General features: G+C 47.5%; 1 protein-coding gene across 1 annotated transcript in view; it reads left to right on the top strand.

Moving 5' to 3' along the window:
* Positions 1-18802, top strand: part of Mgat5 (alpha-1,6-mannosylglycoprotein 6-beta-N-acetylglucosaminyltransferase) — a 265798-nt gene that overhangs the window by 226477 nt on the left and 20519 nt on the right. The window contains exons 13-14 of the mRNA XM_059280607.1: positions 1015-1164; positions 14718-14864. Coding sequence (XP_059136590.1) covers positions 1015-1164; positions 14718-14864 — 297 coding nt within the window. The remainder of the gene's footprint in view (positions 1-1014; positions 1165-14717; positions 14865-18802) is intronic.

The following is an 18802-nucleotide window of genomic DNA, read 5'->3' as shown; positions in this document are numbered from 1 at the left end:
CCGCACCTCACAGTTCCCACCTAACCTCTCTGTCCCCGGGCTCGCCTGGGTACTCTCAGCTCTCCAGCTGCTGGGTCCATCAGTACACACTGTGAGAAACCCCTCTTGCCCAGCATCAGAAAGAAGTGGGCTGCGGTTCTGAGCATGAGTTAATCATCACAAGAAATACTGGCAAGCAGGGGATGTTTGTATTCCCTAGAGACAGCTTAACAACTCTGGATAAATACTCCAGTCCAACTGGCTGCCTTCTCCAAGTCTTCATCCCTGCCCCACCACACGCAAACTTCCTTCCCAAAAGACAAAGTGAGCCAAAAGCAATACACTGGGTCCCTAGTAATTCCCAAAATAAGGAGGATACTTCCAAACACTTGGCCATGTTGTTGGCATTCTGTAATATTCATGTATTAATTATATGTGTGTGTATGTGTGTGTGTATGTACACACACACTCAACATGGTTCTGATTGCAGACTTGTACTGTGGCAGTTATGACTGTGTCTGCCTTCAAGATCATCCAGACAGATTCCTATTTTCATGTGTACATGTGTCTCTGCAGCAGGATGTGTGCATGTATATGGGTTTGCATGTATGCAGGCACACTTATTTATACCTGTACATACATGCATGTGTGTGGGGGGGTACATATGAAAGCCAAAGGTTGACATCAATATCTTCTTGATCATTCTTCACCTTAGGTATTGAGACAGAGTCTCTCACTTGAACCCGGAGATCATTGATTCGGCTAGTCCAGCTAGCCAGCTTATCCTAGGGATCCTTTGTCCCTGCCTCCCTGGCAACGTGATTGCAGGCAGGCCACCATACTTACCTACTGAGCCGTGTCTCCATCCCTAGGCCAGATTGCTTTTAAAATAAATGTCAGTATTGGCGTGCCACACGTCTAAGATTTCAGCATTGACCTCTCCTGTCTCTGTGCCCTGTAGCTCTCACTAGAGGTTCTGACCCACCAAGCAGGTTGTCTCACTAATGACACTTTCTGCTAATGTCCCCTCTCTAGAATAAGAAAATCTACTTGGATATCATTCACACGTACATGGAAGTGCATGCCACTGTTTATGGCTCCAGCACAAAGAACATTCCCAGTTACGTGAAAAATCACGGCATCCTCAGTGGGCGTGACCTGCAGTTTCTTCTCCGGGAAACGAAGGTAATTTTCCCAGCAGATTCGTAAACATTCACGTGGCTTATGGCTTTGTTTCCCCTGGCACTGGACATGGGATCAGAGTCTTTTATGCATTCTTTTCTTTTCTTTTCTTTCTTTCTTTCTTTCTTTCTTTCTTTCTTTCTTTCTTTCTTTCTTTCTTTCTTTCTTTCTTTCTTTCTTTCTTTGTTTTTTGGGTTTTGTTTGTTTGTTTTTCAAGACAGAGCTTCTCCATGTAGCCCTGGCTATCCTGGTATGCTCTGTTGGTCATGTTTTCTTTTCAATGGTACAACAGAACGTTAGCCAATAGGTTAGGGATCTAGCTCAGTGCTTCCCCAGCACCATGTAGAGCCAGATGTGAGTTGTACTGTAGTATCTGAAGTTTTAGTAACTATTATTATTTGTTGAAATAATTCACTTAATGATAATTCCACAGAAACATTAGCTTAGGTTAGCCTAGCTGTAAGGTTTTCTGGGTGTTTATGCAGACATATATACTTTATAATTACAAAACCTTTACATGTGTCTTTGCGTTTCAAATGTATCTGTGTATTGGCTGTAAAGGAGAAAGGTCTGTGCTGGGCATGGCGTCATATGCCTGTAATCTCAGCACTTGGGACTTAGAGGCAGACGGGTCAGGGATTCAAAGGCATCCACAGACATGGAGAGGAGAGGTTGTTGTCAGCCTAGGATGCATGAGACCCTGCCTAAGCTGTACGCAATAACCAGGCAGGGTTGTCGAAGAGCAGCTATGGAAAAAGAGTTAATGAATTGTAAATTGTGGTTGGTTGCTATGAATTCATTTCTTGATTTTGTTTAAAATACCCATTTTGCAATTACAAGGAGAAAAAACATATTCACTGGAGTTTAGTGGGAGCATTTTATCTGATGAGCGCAAGGCTTGGGGTTCTATTCCCAGAACCCCAAGAAGTAAAACTTTAAAATCTCCTGTGTATAGGGGACTTTTCTTGTGCTGGGCATCAAGCCGGCGGCTACGAGTAGACAGGTAAGGCCCTGCCTTGCTCAAAGGATGGCCTTCAGACAGGGTAACAGAGGCCACAGTTGTCAAAGTCCCTACCAGTCCCTGCTGCTCAAGGAACCAGGTCCCAGACCTGCTCTCCTCATACCCTTCCTCAGATGAGGACAACGGCCCACCAGCTCAGGAAGGACTTAGGGGTTTGAAAGACCTGTGAGATGACTTGAGTGTAGAACCATCTGGCATTTGGGCCATAAGGAACCAGATTCAGGGGACATATTCCGGAGAGAATTGAATCCAATCTACCTATATTTGATGTTATAATATGACATTTGATAAGGAAATGAGGTGTGGTTGGTCACAGTTTGGGGCAGGGTTCAGACCCTGTGGCATTGGTGGTTGGACCCTGAGGATTATTTATTTATTTGTGTATGTGTACATGAGTGTGTGTGTGTATGTGTGTGTGTATGTGTGTGCACATGTATGTGCATCCATGTCGAAGCCAGAGGTCAATGTTGGATATCATTCCTCAGGTACTATCCACCTTGTAGGGGTTTTTTTATGTATTTATTTTACATGTATGTATGTGTGCCTGAGTACTTGTATGTGCACCATGTGCATGTAGGACCCTGAGGTCAGACGAGTCACATGAGCCCACAATGTGAGTACTAGGATTTGACCCAGGTCCTACAAAAGCAAGAGGGACTTTTCAACTGCTGAGCTCTCTCTCCAGACCACACCTTTGGGTTTTTTTTGTTTGTGTTGGTGTTTTTTTTTTTTTTTAGATAGGGTTTCTCACTGGCCTTGAGCTCACCAAACAGGCCAGGCTAGCTGGACAGTGAACAGGAGAGTTCTGCCTGTCTCTGCCTCCCCAGCGTTAGGGTAATAAGCATGCACTACTGTGCCCCACGTATTTTATGTGGGCTCTGGGGCTTGGATTCGGGTTGGATCTTAGACACTTTACTAACCAGCCCGTTTCCCCAGCCCAAGATTTCAGTTTTGGAAGATACACCTGGCTTTGGGGTGAACAGAATAGACACCACTGTGGGTTCCAGGTATCCCGGCTTCCCACAGTAAACTGAGATCAAGTCATGAAGGAGCCTCTGACTCCTGATGCTTACTAATTGGGACCTGAAGTTCTTCTGGGCCTTTGGCATGCCATCTTCAAAACAGCCACACTTAGGAACACTTGGTGAAAGGGTAGGGAGGTAGCTCATAGGATAAAGAAACTCAAAAACATGCACACACAGTAATGCAAGTCATCTTGGATCCCCAAGACCCACCTAGGCCAGTGTGGGAGCACACATCTGTAGTTCCAGTGCTTCTGGTGCAAAAAGGGAGGCAGGAACAGGAACCCCAGACGCTAACAGGTCAGCCAGCCTGGTGTGCAGCAATGAGCCACAGAGATTCTGTCTCATGCAACATAGAAGGGGTGTGTGGGTGACACCTGAGATTGTCCTCTGACCTCTGTGCTGCATACTTGCACAAAGGTTTTTTGTTAGTTAGTTAGTTAGTTTGTTTGCTTGTTTGTTTGTTTTGAAACAGAATCTCTCTACATAGCCCTGGCTGTCCTGGAATTCACTGTGTAAACTAGGTTGGCCTCAAATTCACAGAGATCCACCTGCCTCTGCCTCTTGAGTGTGGAGATTAAAGGTGTGCACCACCACACTGGGCCACACACAGATTTTCAAAAGACGGGGTGGATGGGAGCCAGCAATATGGTTCACCAGGTGAAGTACTTGCTGCTCACACTTGAGGACCTGAGTTTGACTCCCAGAACCCACAAAAAGGTAGAATATTACGGTCAATCCACGTGAGTCTATTAAATGGGTAACAGAATTTATTAAGATATAAATTGAGGAAACAGACTCACGATTACAGAACGGAGTAGACAGCAGAAGTCGTCATCTGGTCTGACCAGGAGCAAATCCACCTCGCAGGTGGGAGCAGAGAGAAGGGGCATGTGACCCATGTCCAACCCCTTTTCAGAGGTCCCCGTTCAGTGGCAGGAAGCATCGCCTCCTTTGGGCCGTCTAGCCCAAGGTCATGGGCGGAGCAAATACCACTACAGTGGAAAGAAAAAGAAGAGAACTCCCCAGACCTGTCTTCCGACCCCCACTTACACGCCGTGACACGCATGCTCGCACACTCAGACACACACATTACACACACACACACAGTAATGCGAGTCATCTTGTAAACAAAAGTTCCTGACTGTTCACCAGTTAAAAGGATAACTATGTGGATTTTGTCCATTTCTCCATCTATAAACACACTTGATTCTTTTTTTTTGCTTCCAAGACATTTTCACGCGTGATTCCAGAGATAAAATATTTTGATAAATTTTAACTCTTTGGCCAAGCAGCGGGTTTCTCATAAGGACTTTAATTTCTTAAAGGTCGCCCATCATCTGATGGCTGCTGTGGCTCCGTGAGACGCACCCCAGTTTTCCTCCTCTCTTCCTGTCGTTTTCTTTCTTAATGTGACATTTTCGAGTCGTCAGGACGCCCGGGCCCTTTCACGGCAGCGATGCTATTTTCTTCCATTTGCCTCGTTTTACTTTTCTTGGGTGAGATCCTGCTGAACGTTCGAGTTCCTCTCAAATAACACCGTGGCAGAGGTGTTTTCACAGTGTGTCATTACCGGCTCGCACGCTTCTATTAGCCCGACCTCAGGAACGGCTCCCTCAGCCTTGCAGATTTTAAAAGGACCCTTATTTGCCTACCCTCCATTCACCTTGTCAGAAATGAGAAATAGGCCAAAATTGAGGTCCTTCCTGTCTGGGGGAAGACAGGGGGAAAAAAAAGCTTCCAAGACCCAGCTATGATGTTGAATGAGGCCACATGGCCAAGAGTGCAGCTTGGTTTCCGAGCATGAGACGCATGCCTGTTTTATATAGATCTTTTTATATAAAGCAGGTAGTGGAACTGGAGAGATGGCTCAGTGGTTAAGAGCACATACTGCTCTTTTCTGTTTTGTTTTGTTTGGAGACAAGGTTTCTCTGTGAAGCCCTGGCTGTCCTGGAACTTGCAGAGATCCACCTGCCTCTGCTTTCTGGGTGCTGGGATTATAACGTATGCCACCACTGCTCAGCCACATCCTGCTCTTACAGAGGACCAGGGCTCAGTTCTCAGCACCTACATCAGGCACAACCACTTCTAACTCCCCTTCAAGAGGATCAAACGCCCTCTTATGGCCTCAGTAAGTACTACAACCATGTGGTACAGAGATAAACAGGCACACATACACATAAACTTTTAAAGTAATTAATTAATTTAAAATTTATGCCTTATGATGATGCCCTAGTGGAATTATGCAGCCCCTGTTTCTCTGATAAGAATATATTAGGGCTGGAGAGATGGCTCCCCAGTTATGAGCACAGGCAACCTTGCCAGAGGCCCCAAGTCTGTTCCCAGCACCCACATTGGGGTGCTTACACCTACCTGTAACTTCAGCTCCAGAGGATCTGATACCTCTGGCCTTGATGGGCACCTGCACTCATGTGTAAACACACACACATACACATAGCTACACATAATTTAAAATACAAATAAATCTTAGAGAATATATTAAAGCACCTCATGTGGAATCATGACGCAGATCGTTGGCAGATATGAGGAACACAAGATAGTGTATGGCCAAGACTCCACTTCCATTTTGATCCCAGCAGTAAACAACCGAGCTGAATGAATCTGGAGTTTGGAAAATTGACACAGACTAGTTTGGCTTTGCGTTTATATCTTTTCCCACTTCTAACTCCTTCTTCTGTGCCTCTGAGCAATTTTAAAGCAATTTTTTTTTTCCCCATCCATGTTGGAAGTGGAGAACGGGAGCTGCCGATGAGAAATGTCTGTAGAATGAATAGATTCTCCTCGGGCTCAGCTAAAGAGGGAAGCAACCCTGGTCTCCTCTCCCCACGATCTCCAGACATACAGAGAAATGGCTGGTGTTCGGTCACTTCGGGGCTCATTGTTTTTGTTAATGAGACATCTTTGGGTTTGGTATTGCTTTGTTTTGGGCTCCTTCGGTGTTGGAGGTTGAACTCAGTGCCTCGTACATGCTAGGGCAAGCATGCTACCACGAAGCTGCCTCTCCAGCCTGTATGCTGTCTTTGAAAGTCTGCATCTGGCCCACAGCACCCTTGCTCAGTAGAGCTTTGTCTGAGCATGCCCTTTGGAGCCACAGAAGACAGAGGGATGTTGGTATAACGTGAAAACTGGGCCTTCAAGTGCTGGGAAGTTGCTATACTCTAGAAGCCTCTTCTAACAGGGCTATACATTTTGATGAACAAATTATTATCTGAATTTTGATGGACAGATTATCTATCTGAAGACCACAGACAGGTCATTTAGTCTAGCAGACTCTAGAAGAGGAGGTGGAACCAGTTATCATGACACACTAGGATGGCATATTTTACATTTGGTTTAATGCCTCGTTTCTTTTTGTTTATCTGTCTGTCTGTCTGTCGAGGCAGGATCTCAGGTAGCCCAGGCTGATCTGAAACTTACCATGTAGGTAAGGATGAGCTTGAACTTCTGACCCTCCTGCCTCCACCTCCTGAATGTGGTGATTCCTGGTGCGCACACCCACAGCCAGTTTATGTGGTGCTGGGGATCAAGCCCAGGGCCTTGTGCACGTGAGGCAGTCTGCCAGCTGAGCATCACCAGCCTCCCTCCCTAGGTTTAACTCCACTGCTTCCCCGTCTTCTCTTGGGTGGTTCTTATCAATGGGCCATAGTGAACGGAGGATTCACATCCTACCTGCTCTCCAGTGGAAGAGTGTCTAGGGCTCTACTCTCTAGCTGTACTCAGAACTTGCCTTTCTGTAGTCAAGGACCAATTCTAACTGTAGCCTGGCAGGGGAAGCTGCTGTTCATGCCTCCTCTTCCAAGCACCCCCACCATTCCTCCCTCCGTGACCTGGGTCACCCATAATGATCCCAGTTCTTCACCAAGTCATCTCTAGACGCCTAAACAAGTGTGACAAATGTGGACTGTGTACTTCACCCAACAGTCTCGCCTCTGTGCCTAACTACAGTCCCAAACACAAAGCTAAAATTCCCCAAAACCCAACTAACTTTGGGTTTTCCCAGGTTTCATTTCTGTTGTGGTGACAAAATATCCTGACAAAACGGATTTATTTCAGTCTACCATTCCAGGTTATGTTCCATCCTTGCGGGGAAATTACAGCCATGGGAGTGTAAAGCAGCTAGTCGTAGCAGACCTCCAAAGTCGAGAACAGACAGAAACGGATGCATCATGTTCAGATGTCTGCTTACTTATGCTCAGCTCAATTTCTCCACTCTTACACACTTCAGGGCCCCTGCCTAGGGAATGGTGCCGCTCACCGTGGGCTGGGTCTTTCCATGAACTTATTCATAGGCATGCCCGCAGACTAACCCACTTTGGACATCAACCTGGCACTTCCTAAACATCTTAACAAAAGGATTTGTTCATAAGCGGGCTCTCGTGTGGCCCAGGCTGGTCTCAAGCTTTCTACCTAACAAAGTGCCTTTGTTTTTACTGTGATAGAATACCCAACAGAAGAAACTTCAGGGGAAAAAAGGCTCACCATTTTAGGTTATGGCCCACCCTTGTGGGGAAATCAAGGCAGTGGGAACTGGAAGCAGCTACATCCATAGTCAAGAACAGAGAAAAAGGAAGTAGTGAATGCTTGCTTGTGCTGGGCTCTCTTTCTTCACACACAGTTCTCGATGCCCTGCTCAGGGAATGATGCAACCCGTAGTGGGTGGGTCTTTCACAAAATCTGTTAGCATCATCAAGATACTCTCTCACAGGCCAACCTACTCTAGAAAGTCCCTCATTGAGACCGTGTTCCCAGGTGATTCTGGGTTGTGTCAAAGTGACGGAGCTAACTGTCACTAGGCGATGAGGTTCAATGAGTTCCAGAACCAGATCCAGGTAACTCAGCATTCAGAGGAGCTTACATGTTCTCACAGGCCTCTTCCCAGTGTCTGGCTTTCACATACAAGTTGACCACACAAATCTGAAAGTCAGAAATCCAAATTGCCCCTGAGCTAGAACATAGGTCAGTTGGTCAAGGTTATCTAAGAACTGGTCACTTCCCATGTCTAGGTCAATGAATTAACACATACCTTGTAAATACCTTGGATTTGGTATTGGCTTTCAAATGGCAATGTGGTGGAACGTTTAAGTTTGGTGCTGGTGTTTGTGGTCTGGCTTGTTTCATCTCTGGCACCAGGCGCTAAGGTTGCTGGGAGAAGTCAGGAGTCTGCCCCAGGAACCCAGTCTCTAGAAAGTGCTGCTTTGGTGGCCCGTTTGGCCAGTTGGTAATGCTGAAACAGGTGTTCTAAGTCCTGTGTCACTTGGCCATCATAACTGTTCCGTAGACATCCAAAAGCAGCCCACATTAGAGGCTTTGCAGCCCAAGAAAGTGCTGAGCAGCCAACCGGATGAGGAAGGCCACTCTCTATGTCCTTCAGCATCAGCAGAGAGACGCTTCAAGCTAAGTGAAACTATCAGGATAAAGAAGTTGTTTTCTCCGTTTCCTGATGATCTAGTTCCAAGGGAGAAAGAGCTTCTTTGGCTACAGTTTCAGGCTGCAGTCCATCACTGCAGAGATGTCAAGGAACAGGAAGCAGCCGGTCACATTGTATCCCTTGAGCTTCAAATGCAAAGTATCCCATAAGCTCCCGGGCCTGACCACTTGGTGCTGTCAGGAAGTGGTGGAACCTCCAGGCCAGGGAGCCTCACTGGAGGAAGTCAGTCACCAGCCTCACTTCCTGGTTCCCTCTCCCTCACTCCCTCCCCTCCCCCTCCCTCCTCTCGTGTGTGTGTGTGTGTGTGTGTGTGTGTGTGTGTGTGTGTGTGTGTGTGTGTGTCTGTCTGTCTGTCTGTCTGTCTGTGTCTCTGTCTCTGTCTCTGTCTCTGTCTCTGTGTGTGTCTCTGCTGTCTGCTGTCTGTCTGTGTCCTGTACAAAGATGAAAATGAATGGATCAGTCTGCTTCCTGGCTGCCAGGCCCTCCACGCTCCTGCCATCATGGCTTCCCTGTCCTGATAGAACTATATGGCAAATAAGCCTTTTCTCCCTTAACTTACTTTCTGTCAGGATGTTCTAGCACAGCCACAGCCAAGTAAGGAATACAAACATCCAAGAGCAAAGAAAGGCTTCTGTACATGCCTGGGGCTCAGCTAGCTCATCTAGCTTTCTTCGTTCTTACACACTCCAGGGCCAAACCCAGGAAATGGTGGCACTCGCTTCTAGGCTGGAGCTTTCCACAGCAATTAAGGCAATCAAGATGCTCGCGCCCCCCCCCCCCAAGCCAGTCTGATCTAGACAATCCTTCATGAGACTCCCTCCCCAGGGAATTCTATGTTGTGTCAAAGTGACAGTTAAAACTGACCATCACACCAGCCGTTGTATGGATTCTTCTTTAAAGATATAAAGGGATAAATACCTATATAAAGATATAAATACCTATTCCTAGAACTAGATTGCTACCCCGCTACTGTATTAAGAACCAACAGAAGAGGTCTAGCGATAGCGTACCGTTTGTAGGCCTGGCCTTTCTGTCGGGAAGGCGTGGCACAATGTATGATCTCTCTCTTCTGGTAGTCTAGTTAGTAGTGTATGAAAGAGTGAGAACTTGTTGAGCAGAGTGGCGCACACCTTTAATCCCAGCACTTAGGAGGCAGAGGCAGGAGGATCTCTGTGATAAGAAGGAAAGGGAGGGAGGGAGGGAGGGAGGGAGGGAGGGAGGGAGAAACAGTGAGAACTCACAAAACCACGTTCAAGGGCTAAAGTTGTCCTAACCCACAAACATAGCCTAAGGCACTTCACCTCCAACTGTGTGGTAGAGGAGCATACGTAATGCTCGGCTGTGTGCAATTACAGCTGGACTTGGACTTGGACAACTATTTTTCACATGATTACTAGGCACCAAGCCTGAGAATATTAAATGTTTCTACAGACTATCTCCTTCAGTCCTCACAGCAGCTCCATGACAAAAAGCACCAGTGTTGACCCCATTGTGCTCCTAAGGAGACAGAGTGCTTGTATTATCTTAGGTAAGCTTCCAGAACCAGTGAGAATAGACTGTAAATGAACCTCAAGAATCCATACAAAAGGGCGGTTGCCATGGTTACCGAAAGAGGATATGTTAGCATCGGAACTTGAATCCTGGTCTTCCTGATGGTACAACCTGTGCTGTTCATCATCTCTCTGCCCCAGCCATGCTGACCAGTAATCAATTTCTTTGGGAAGCTGAGATTAATTCATTGCCCAAACTCCTTCCTGAACCTCCCACACTGGCTAATTAATAATGATCAGAAAAGTACATCCTGAGTTTCTGTAGGTCCAATATTTTTTTATTCTTGGTGTTCCCCATTAAAAGTGACCAGAACTGGGGTCCGGGTGTTGCTCTGTCATATATCACTTCCCAGTATATATGACTCTCTGGGTTTAGCCACCACTACATAATGAAGTAATTAATTAAAATAAAGTGACTGAGGCTGAGGTAACTGTGGGTAAAGTGTCTGCCACCCAAGCATGAGGACCTGAGTTTGATCCCCACAATCCACATCTACAACACCGATTGTAGTGGTATTCGCTTCTAACCCCAGCACTGTAAGTGGAGGCCACTGGATCCCTGAGGCTCACTGGCCAGCCAGCCTAGCCAAAGAAGAGAGGAAACGATGTGGAGAGCAGATGAGGAAGACATCCAAGGTCGATCTCTGGCCTGCACACACACATGCACACACATATGCGCATAACCACATATACACATATACACATACATACATACATACATACATACATACATACATACATAGAAGAAAATGAAGCTGACCAAGCCTGGGAGTAGTTAACAGAATCTTCGTGAACTCACTTAGGAGTTAAAAACAATTCTTTTTCCTTTCAAAACAGAGAAAAATATCTCAGTGACTGTGTCAGGGTGTCCCAGTCCTTGCCAGGAATAAAACACACGCCCCTTTATCTGATCTTCCTTGTCGTTTTAATTTGGAGAGTGGGACCTTCCTGTTTAGAAACACTCACTGGTGGGTGGCCATGGAGACCTCCGCCATCTAGAGGGTCCTTGTTAGACTCTGGCCTTCTGGAGGACGGACTGAAGCCCGTACGGTGTGTGTGGCCAATTTTCCCTGGAAGAGTTAAACCTCAACACTGAATGTTTCCTTCTACCCAATTTTTGTATGTGTGTGTGTATGTGCACACATATGTATACAGGTGTGTACACCCGTGTGAATTTGTGCCGAGGCTAGAGGAAGGCAGCAGGTGCCCTGCACTGTCACACTCGGTCGTATTCCTTTGAGACAGGGTCTCTGACTGAACCTGGAGCCAGGCTGGGGGCCAGCAAGCCTCCGAATCTCCCTCCGTCTCACACAGTGCTGGGGCTACAGTCACAGGGCAAGTGCTGTTACCCACCGAGCCCTCTCCCGGTCCTCACATGCTTCTTGTGTTCCTCCCTTCTGTGGTAAAGAATTCTATAGGGGTGGAGTGGAAATACAATGAACTCCTCAGAAAGAAGGAGAGGGAGACAGAGGCTGGGGAGAGGGAGGGATCAACAGAAAAAGCAAGTTGGCATGGGTGAGGTGTGTGGCAAGACTGTACGTAGGCAGAAGCCTTTGCTTGGAGATGGTAGGTTTTCTCTACCTGGATTATTGTCATTCAGCCCTTAGATGTGCTGTGTGACCTTCATACATGTCTTCATTGTGCTGTCACAGGTAACGAGTACACAGGAACCAAGAGGAAAAATGCTTCCTGACAGCCTACAGGAAACTGTTATTACAGTGTTTCAAAGTCATGCATCGTTTCCTGTCATCTTAATTAGTGTGACAAGAAAACTCACTGCCAGGAAATGGTATAATAGCCAGACAGTGGTGTTGCACATCTTTAATCCCAGAGCTTGGGAAGCAGAGGCAGGCAGATCTCTGTGAGTTCGAGGCCAGCCTGGTCTACAGAGTGAAATTTAGGACACCCAGGGCTACACAGAGAAACCCTGTCTTGCAAAAAACAAAAACAAAAAAACCAAAACAAAACAAAAAACCAAACAAACGAGAGAGAGAGAGAGAGAGAGAGAGAGAGACAGAGAGAGAGAGAGAGAGAGACAGAGAGAGAGAGAGAGAGAGAGAGAGAGAGAGAGAGAGAAAGAGAGAGAGAGAGAAATGGTGTGGTGTTCACTTGTGATATAAGCGTCCTTGGAAGAAAGTGAGTGAGGCTTGGGAGAATTAGCCCAAAGTGTTTAATTATTTCATCTGTGTATGTCTATGGTGTGTGTGTGTGTGTGTGTGTGTGTGTGTGTGTGTGTGTGTGTGTGTTCGTGTGCATATCTATGAGTGCAGGTACTTGAACGCCACAGTCGGCATGTAGAAGTCAGACAGAAACGTCAGCTGTCCATCCTCACCTTCAACCTTGTTTGAGATAGAGTCCCTGTTGTTTACCATTCATCATCCCAACCAGCTGGCCTTCGGGATCCTCAGGATTCTCTCTTCTCTGCCTCCAGTCTTCCTGTAGGAGACTGGGATTACAGATGTGTGCTGCTGCATCCGGCTTTGTGTGGGCTCTGAGTTCAGGTTCTGATGCTTGCACAGCACGCACTTATGTACCCACTGAGCCGTCCGTCTCCCCAGCCCCCTACATCTTTCTTTATGTGTGCTGAGATATTCTGGCGCCCGTAGTGCATAATTGTTGGTGCAAATAGTTATTCAGATATGATTAAGCTTAGGTCACATTCAAGTTCATCGAGCAATAGCCTCTAATTCTTTAATAGTAGGTTCAGATTGGCTGATCTAAAGGAGATAACACCCCCCCCCTGCCCCCACAAGATTCTCTGTTTGAATGGATAAGCACTTGCTCTCCCATTTCTTCCAAGGTTGTTTTTGACAATGTAGAGTTGAGGAGGGCATCAGGGCCTTCTTGGCAGGCCCTCATTTTCAGAGGTCAGGAAATACTGTGGGCTCCAACTGCTCCGGTTAAACCTGCCAAGACCCTGTCTGTACCGGCCAGCATTTTCTTCTCTTCCCTTTTCGAGAGGCGACGCCTGGTGCTGTCCTGTATTCCCAGCTGTTAGTGGGTTGTTAGAGTCAGATCTAGACCCTGGCAGCCCTGACATGCCAGGTTAAGTCCAGCATCTTTCCTCAGTGGGTCAATTAGAGGGACCAGAGATACCGAAAAGAGAGTTACTCAACTGTGGCCACATCGGGGAGAGAACAAGTACAGGTCTAGAGACTCCCACATCATCTTTGGGGTCCTGACACAGGTCTTAGGTTTAAACAAAGCACAAGAGATGTTCATCAACAGGCAGTCCTGGTCAAGGTGTGATTCAGCCCATCACTGACCCATCGCTGTCTCAGCTCCAGTCCGTCCTGAAAGGTTGTCTGACAAGTTGTCAGACTCTGAAGTCTCTTCCTGGGAGACACGTTCCCCCCTGGCTGACACCAGACGCCGACCTTTCCCTTCATTCGGTGTCAGACCAAAGGGAAATTCCAGTTCCATGAGGCTCATTGTCTCCGTGTCTGATCGACAGGGGTGGGACTCTAATGTCTCTTTATCTTTAGAATATCTTCATTCCTGCCTGGATAGTTACATTTCTTGGGGGACATGGCCCGGGCATTTCTGAACACGAATGTACAAGGAACCCCAGCATCCTCCACCCTACCTCACTCCCACCAGACACGCATCACCCCCCCACCCCCACCCCCAAGTCTCCCTGTCACGGGATGTGTGCCTCGAGGCGTTTTGGACTTGGCTTCCGCATGTGGGCAGAGAGAATCAGGATTAGAACCAGCCTAGCAACAGTCCCGCAGAGCACTGTATCCCCACACCTGGTATACACAGAGACCGTTGCATTTGGGGACCCACTGACCCATGGTGTCACATCCCTTTGTCCCAGCAGCTCCCTGCTGGGGGCTAAGGACCTTTAGCTTGTCTCTGCTGCCCTCTACTGTCCGTCTAGGGAAAGTCGAGTTTTGCTAGCTGGGGAGGAAAGTTGGGAATTGCAGGCTTTGCAACTTCTGCTTCCACAGAGGGGAAAACAAAAAACCAAAAACCTGCAGCTGGTGGTGTCCCCAGTGAAAACTCCATCATCAAACCTGTGTTTACGGACCTCCCAAGTTCGAAAGCAGTTCCATTTGAACTGTAATCCAACCACTAAGTGACCTCTCTGCCCCCGGTCCCCAGAGTCCCTGAAAGGGCCCCTTGTTCCCTGCTTGAGTGAAGAAACCTTCTGTTTAGTCAAGCAAGTGTTTTCGCAGTTATGTGCCCTGCTGAGTGGCAGAAAGACAGTTGTTGGGTCTCGGGTTTATTGTTGGTTTTTTGTTTCGTACCCCACCCCCACGGCCCAACAGCCCCCAACCCTTCTCTACTTCCATATCAGAAAAGGAGATGGGAACGAGGCAAGTCCCTTCGCCAGGGTCTTGCAGTCTCTTCTGCAGATCCTGGTATAAGCCCTGCGCTTTGTCCCAAGCCACCAGCCTCAAGATCTAAGGCCCTTGCAGTACGTCAGAGGCATCCACAGAAGCAGACCACAGGAGCTGAGACGCAGCCATGACTGATACGTTCATGTGATGTGTTTTCCTGTCTTACAGCTGTTCGTTGGGCTGGGATTCCCCTATGAGGGCCCAGCTCCCCTGGAGGCCATCGCAAATGGATGTGCTTTCCTGAACCCCAAGTTCAACCCTCCCAAAAGCAGCAAAAACACAGACTTCTTCATTGGCAAGCCGACCCTGAGAGAGGTGAGTATCGAAAGCATTCCGCTTTCTTTTAGGGTTTTGTGTTTGTCTGTGTATGGGAGGGTGGCACGTGTGTGTGCGTGTGTGCACATGCAGTTATACACATGTGCGTAGGCATGTTTGTAGTGGCAAGAGGGTGAAGTGGGGGGGACTTCCTCTGCCCCCCCACTTCACTTTATTCATTAAGGCAGAGTCTTTCACTGATGTGACTGCCCTAGCTTGCCCTGGGATCCCCTGCCTCCACCTCTTAGACTCTATGATCAAAAGCAGGCTACCACGCCCACCGTGCTTCTTCCATATGTACTGAGGCTTCGTACTCAGGTCTGCATGTCCACACAGCCAGCTCCTGTCCTCTGAGCCAACTCTCCGGCCCCTCCCCCAACTCTATTTTGAATGACCGAGGTGGGTGCTCTAGTCTCCTCACAGCCGACAGCTGGAACGAGGAGACCACCAGGGACACTTGCTCACCTCTTCTGCATTGCACGTGGTGGAGGTGCAGAAGAAATGGTGGCCAGTGACTGTTCAGAGAACGTCAGCCTCAGAGGTGGAGAGGCGGATCAGTCAATAAAGTGCTTGCCGTACCCGTTAAATCCCCAGAGCTCTGTATAAAGCTAGGTGTTGTAGCATACTCTTAGAATCCCAGAACTGAGGAGGCAGAGGCGAGTGGATCCCTGTGCTTCACTGGCCAGCCAGCCTAGTTTCCTTGTGAGTTCCAAGCTGATGAGAGACTATGCCTCAAGAAAACAAGGTCGACAGTGCCTGAACAACACCCAGAGGTTCACGCGTGACCTCTCTCTGTAGGTGAGCACATGCATTTACACACACACACACACACACACACACACACACACACACACACACACACAGAGATAACATCAGTCTCTAGAGACAAGACATCAGAGTTGATGGAAGGGATGCTCCTGCGTTTTTAGCTCACCCTCAACAAGCACCACGCCGTCAAGCCATCCCCTCATTGCTCGAGCCTCTCACAGGAGCCTGGTTCCATCCGCCTTTGCAAATGCTCTTGAAACCTGTGCTTGGGTGATGAATCACCACGGAGCATGGCTGGGATTCATTCCAGGCGATAAACAGAAGCCATTTACAGCTCCGTGTGGGTGATCCACGTCAAAGGTGGGGGAGACAGGGCAGACCCAGGTGTGTGCAAGAAGCCATGAGATTGGCTTCCTTGTTACTTCTGGGCAGTTAGCGATTCTCCTGACTGCTCATGCACGGGGACATTAAAGCAGAATCCCTCAGGGCCTCTCGCTGGTGAATCACAGTGGTGGAAAGTCCTAGTGTGACACAGCAGCAACTGTTTCTAGAACATTCATTTTTCAATTCTGTTGCTTTTTTAACCCTCTGGGACACTTTCCTGAACTTGTCCCCCAAATAGTGCATCCGGTGCGTTTCTTCTCTCCTTCCCCTCCCTCTGTGCTCTTTGGAAGTCTTTATAAAATGTCTATTTAGATTCGCTGCCCTTTTTTTATTATTATTATTATTTTGGTTTTTAGAGACAGGGTTTCTCTGTGTAGCCTTGGCTGTCCTGGAACTCACTCTGTAGACCTGGCTGGTTTCGAACTCACAGAGATGCTCCTGCCTCTGTCTCCTGGGTGCCAGGATTAAAAACCTGCGCCACCGCAACCCAATACTTTTGCCTATTTTTAAATGGGGTTTGTTGAGGGGTTTTTTTGCTTTTGAGTAGTAGAGGTTCCTTGGATATTTAGAGTATTAGCCCTTTATCAGACACAATTTGCAAATATTTTCACTCATTTTATATGTTGGTGGCTTCTCTTGATGTGTTAAAAGCTTTAAGAGTTGGAGCTGTGGAAATAGCTTCAGTAGATAATGTGCTAGCCAGACTGGCAGGAGGGCCCGAGTTCAGTCCCTAGAACACATGTTTAAGGAAAACAAAAGCAACCCCTAGGCATGGTAGTACTCACTTGGAATCCTAGAACTGTGGGGAAGGAGACGGGGATCCCTGGGGCTTGCTGGCCAGCCAGCCTAGGAAGAGACCCTGTTCCAAAGAACAAGAGGGATATCTGAGGTGAATCTCTGGCCTCCACATGCATACACATGCATACACATGTAAATATGAGCGTGTGCACGCATGCACGCACACACACATACACACACACACACACACACACACACACACACACACACACACACAGATGACACTCCTACACACATTCTACCCCATGCTCAGGGAATGATGTTACATGACAGCGCTCACATCAGCCAATACTGAGGAAATGCTCATTGTCCTCTGTCGCTTGCCGTTACCTAATCATGTGATTGTGCTGATGTTGGGGAGGGCACTCGTTCTCTGTGGCATAAGGAAAAAAAAAAAGAGACCTTGAAGCACCTGCAAGGGATGATTCTATCAGCCCTTAAATGAGACCACAAGAGAAGGAGTGTGGACTCCTGTCATCTGTGGCTTCACATATGACCTCATCCAGACAATTCCATCAGCCCAGTGTTCTCACAGGAGGCAGAGATGCCCAAGGGAGTGGGCAGAAGCTGGGCTTATCTGCACAACAGCCTGTGGTACTAGCCGCCCTACTGGGGGAGTTGAGCAGAGTGTTTTCCACTGTCTAGTAGCTCCATATCTGATATGGGAGCATGAGAAGGCAGCTGAGCATCATATAATGTACAGAGATAGCTGAGTGGGGTTGAGGATGTGGCCGAGTTGGTAGAGCACCTGCCTAGCATGCGGAGGCCCTGGGATCCATCTCCAGCATCACACGAAATAGGTGTGGTGGCTCATACCTGTCATTCCTGCACTTTGGAGGTGGAGGCAGGAGAGTAAGAAGTTCAGAGTCATCATCAGCTATGTAACAAGTTCAAGGCCAACCTGAAGTACATGAGCCCAAAATAAAAGCTGAGTGGATGGAAGAGGGGAGTTACCTTCGAGTTGTGCAAAGGAAGACAGGAAAACTCCAGCTACAGAAGAATGTTCGGTGTTAACAGAAAGGGGGTGGGGTGGGGAAGAATGTTCGGTGTTAACAGAAAGGGGGTGGGGTGGGCTTTAAAGAGACAGGAGGAGAAGCGGGAACTTCTAGAGTGGATGAACAAAGGAGACCCAAGGTTAGTTTGCCTCATACAGGAGAAGACCATCTAACAGCTTTGGGGGGAGTGGTGACCTTGATCTCATGGCAGAAAGAGCCATGTGCCCTGCTTTCGCGGCTCTCAAAAAACCCCACATCTCCTTAACCAAAGATGTTAATTGGAAAAGAGCTGCCAACAAGTCTACAGATTTCTAACTCCAAAACCTCCAGAGCAGTGGTTTCCAACCTACAGGTCTCGACCCCCATGGGGTCGCATATTCTGTATATCAGATATTTACATTGTGATTCATAACAGTACCAAAATTAACAGTTATGAAGTAGCACTGAAATACTTTTATGGTTGGGGATCTCCAAAGCGTGAGGAACTGTATTAAAGGTTCACGACATTAGGAAGGTTGAGAACCACTGCTCCAGAGGGAGCTGGGAATGGTTAAAGCGCTTGCTGCTCTTGCAGAGGACTGGAGTTCAGTTCCTGGTGCCCACATCCAGTGGCTCATGAACACCTGTAACTCCAGTTCTGGGGGATCCCTGCCTTCTCTAGCCTCTTTGGGTAACAGGCATGTACTCGGAACACATACTGGCATTCACGAATACACGTTAGATAAATAGATGATAGGTAGATAGGTAGGTAGGTAGGTAGATAGATAGATGGATGGATGGATAGATAGATAGATAGATAGATAGATAGATAGATAGATAGATAGATAGATAGATAAATTCAGGCATGGTGGCATATGCTACCAGCATGGGGAGGCTTACTAGTCAGGGAATTGGCAAGCTCCAGGTTCATTGAGAGAACCTGTCACCAAAAAAAAAAAAAAAAAGTGAAGAGTAAGCAAGAAAGCTCACACACACACAAACATGTATATACAC

The sequence above is a fragment of the Peromyscus eremicus genome, chromosome 15 (assembly GCF_949786415.1).
Source record: "Peromyscus eremicus chromosome 15, PerEre_H2_v1, whole genome shotgun sequence".
Classification (NCBI taxonomy): Eukaryota; Metazoa; Chordata; class Mammalia; order Rodentia; family Cricetidae; genus Peromyscus; species Peromyscus eremicus.
This window is presented reverse-complemented; position numbering and strand designations above follow the sequence as displayed.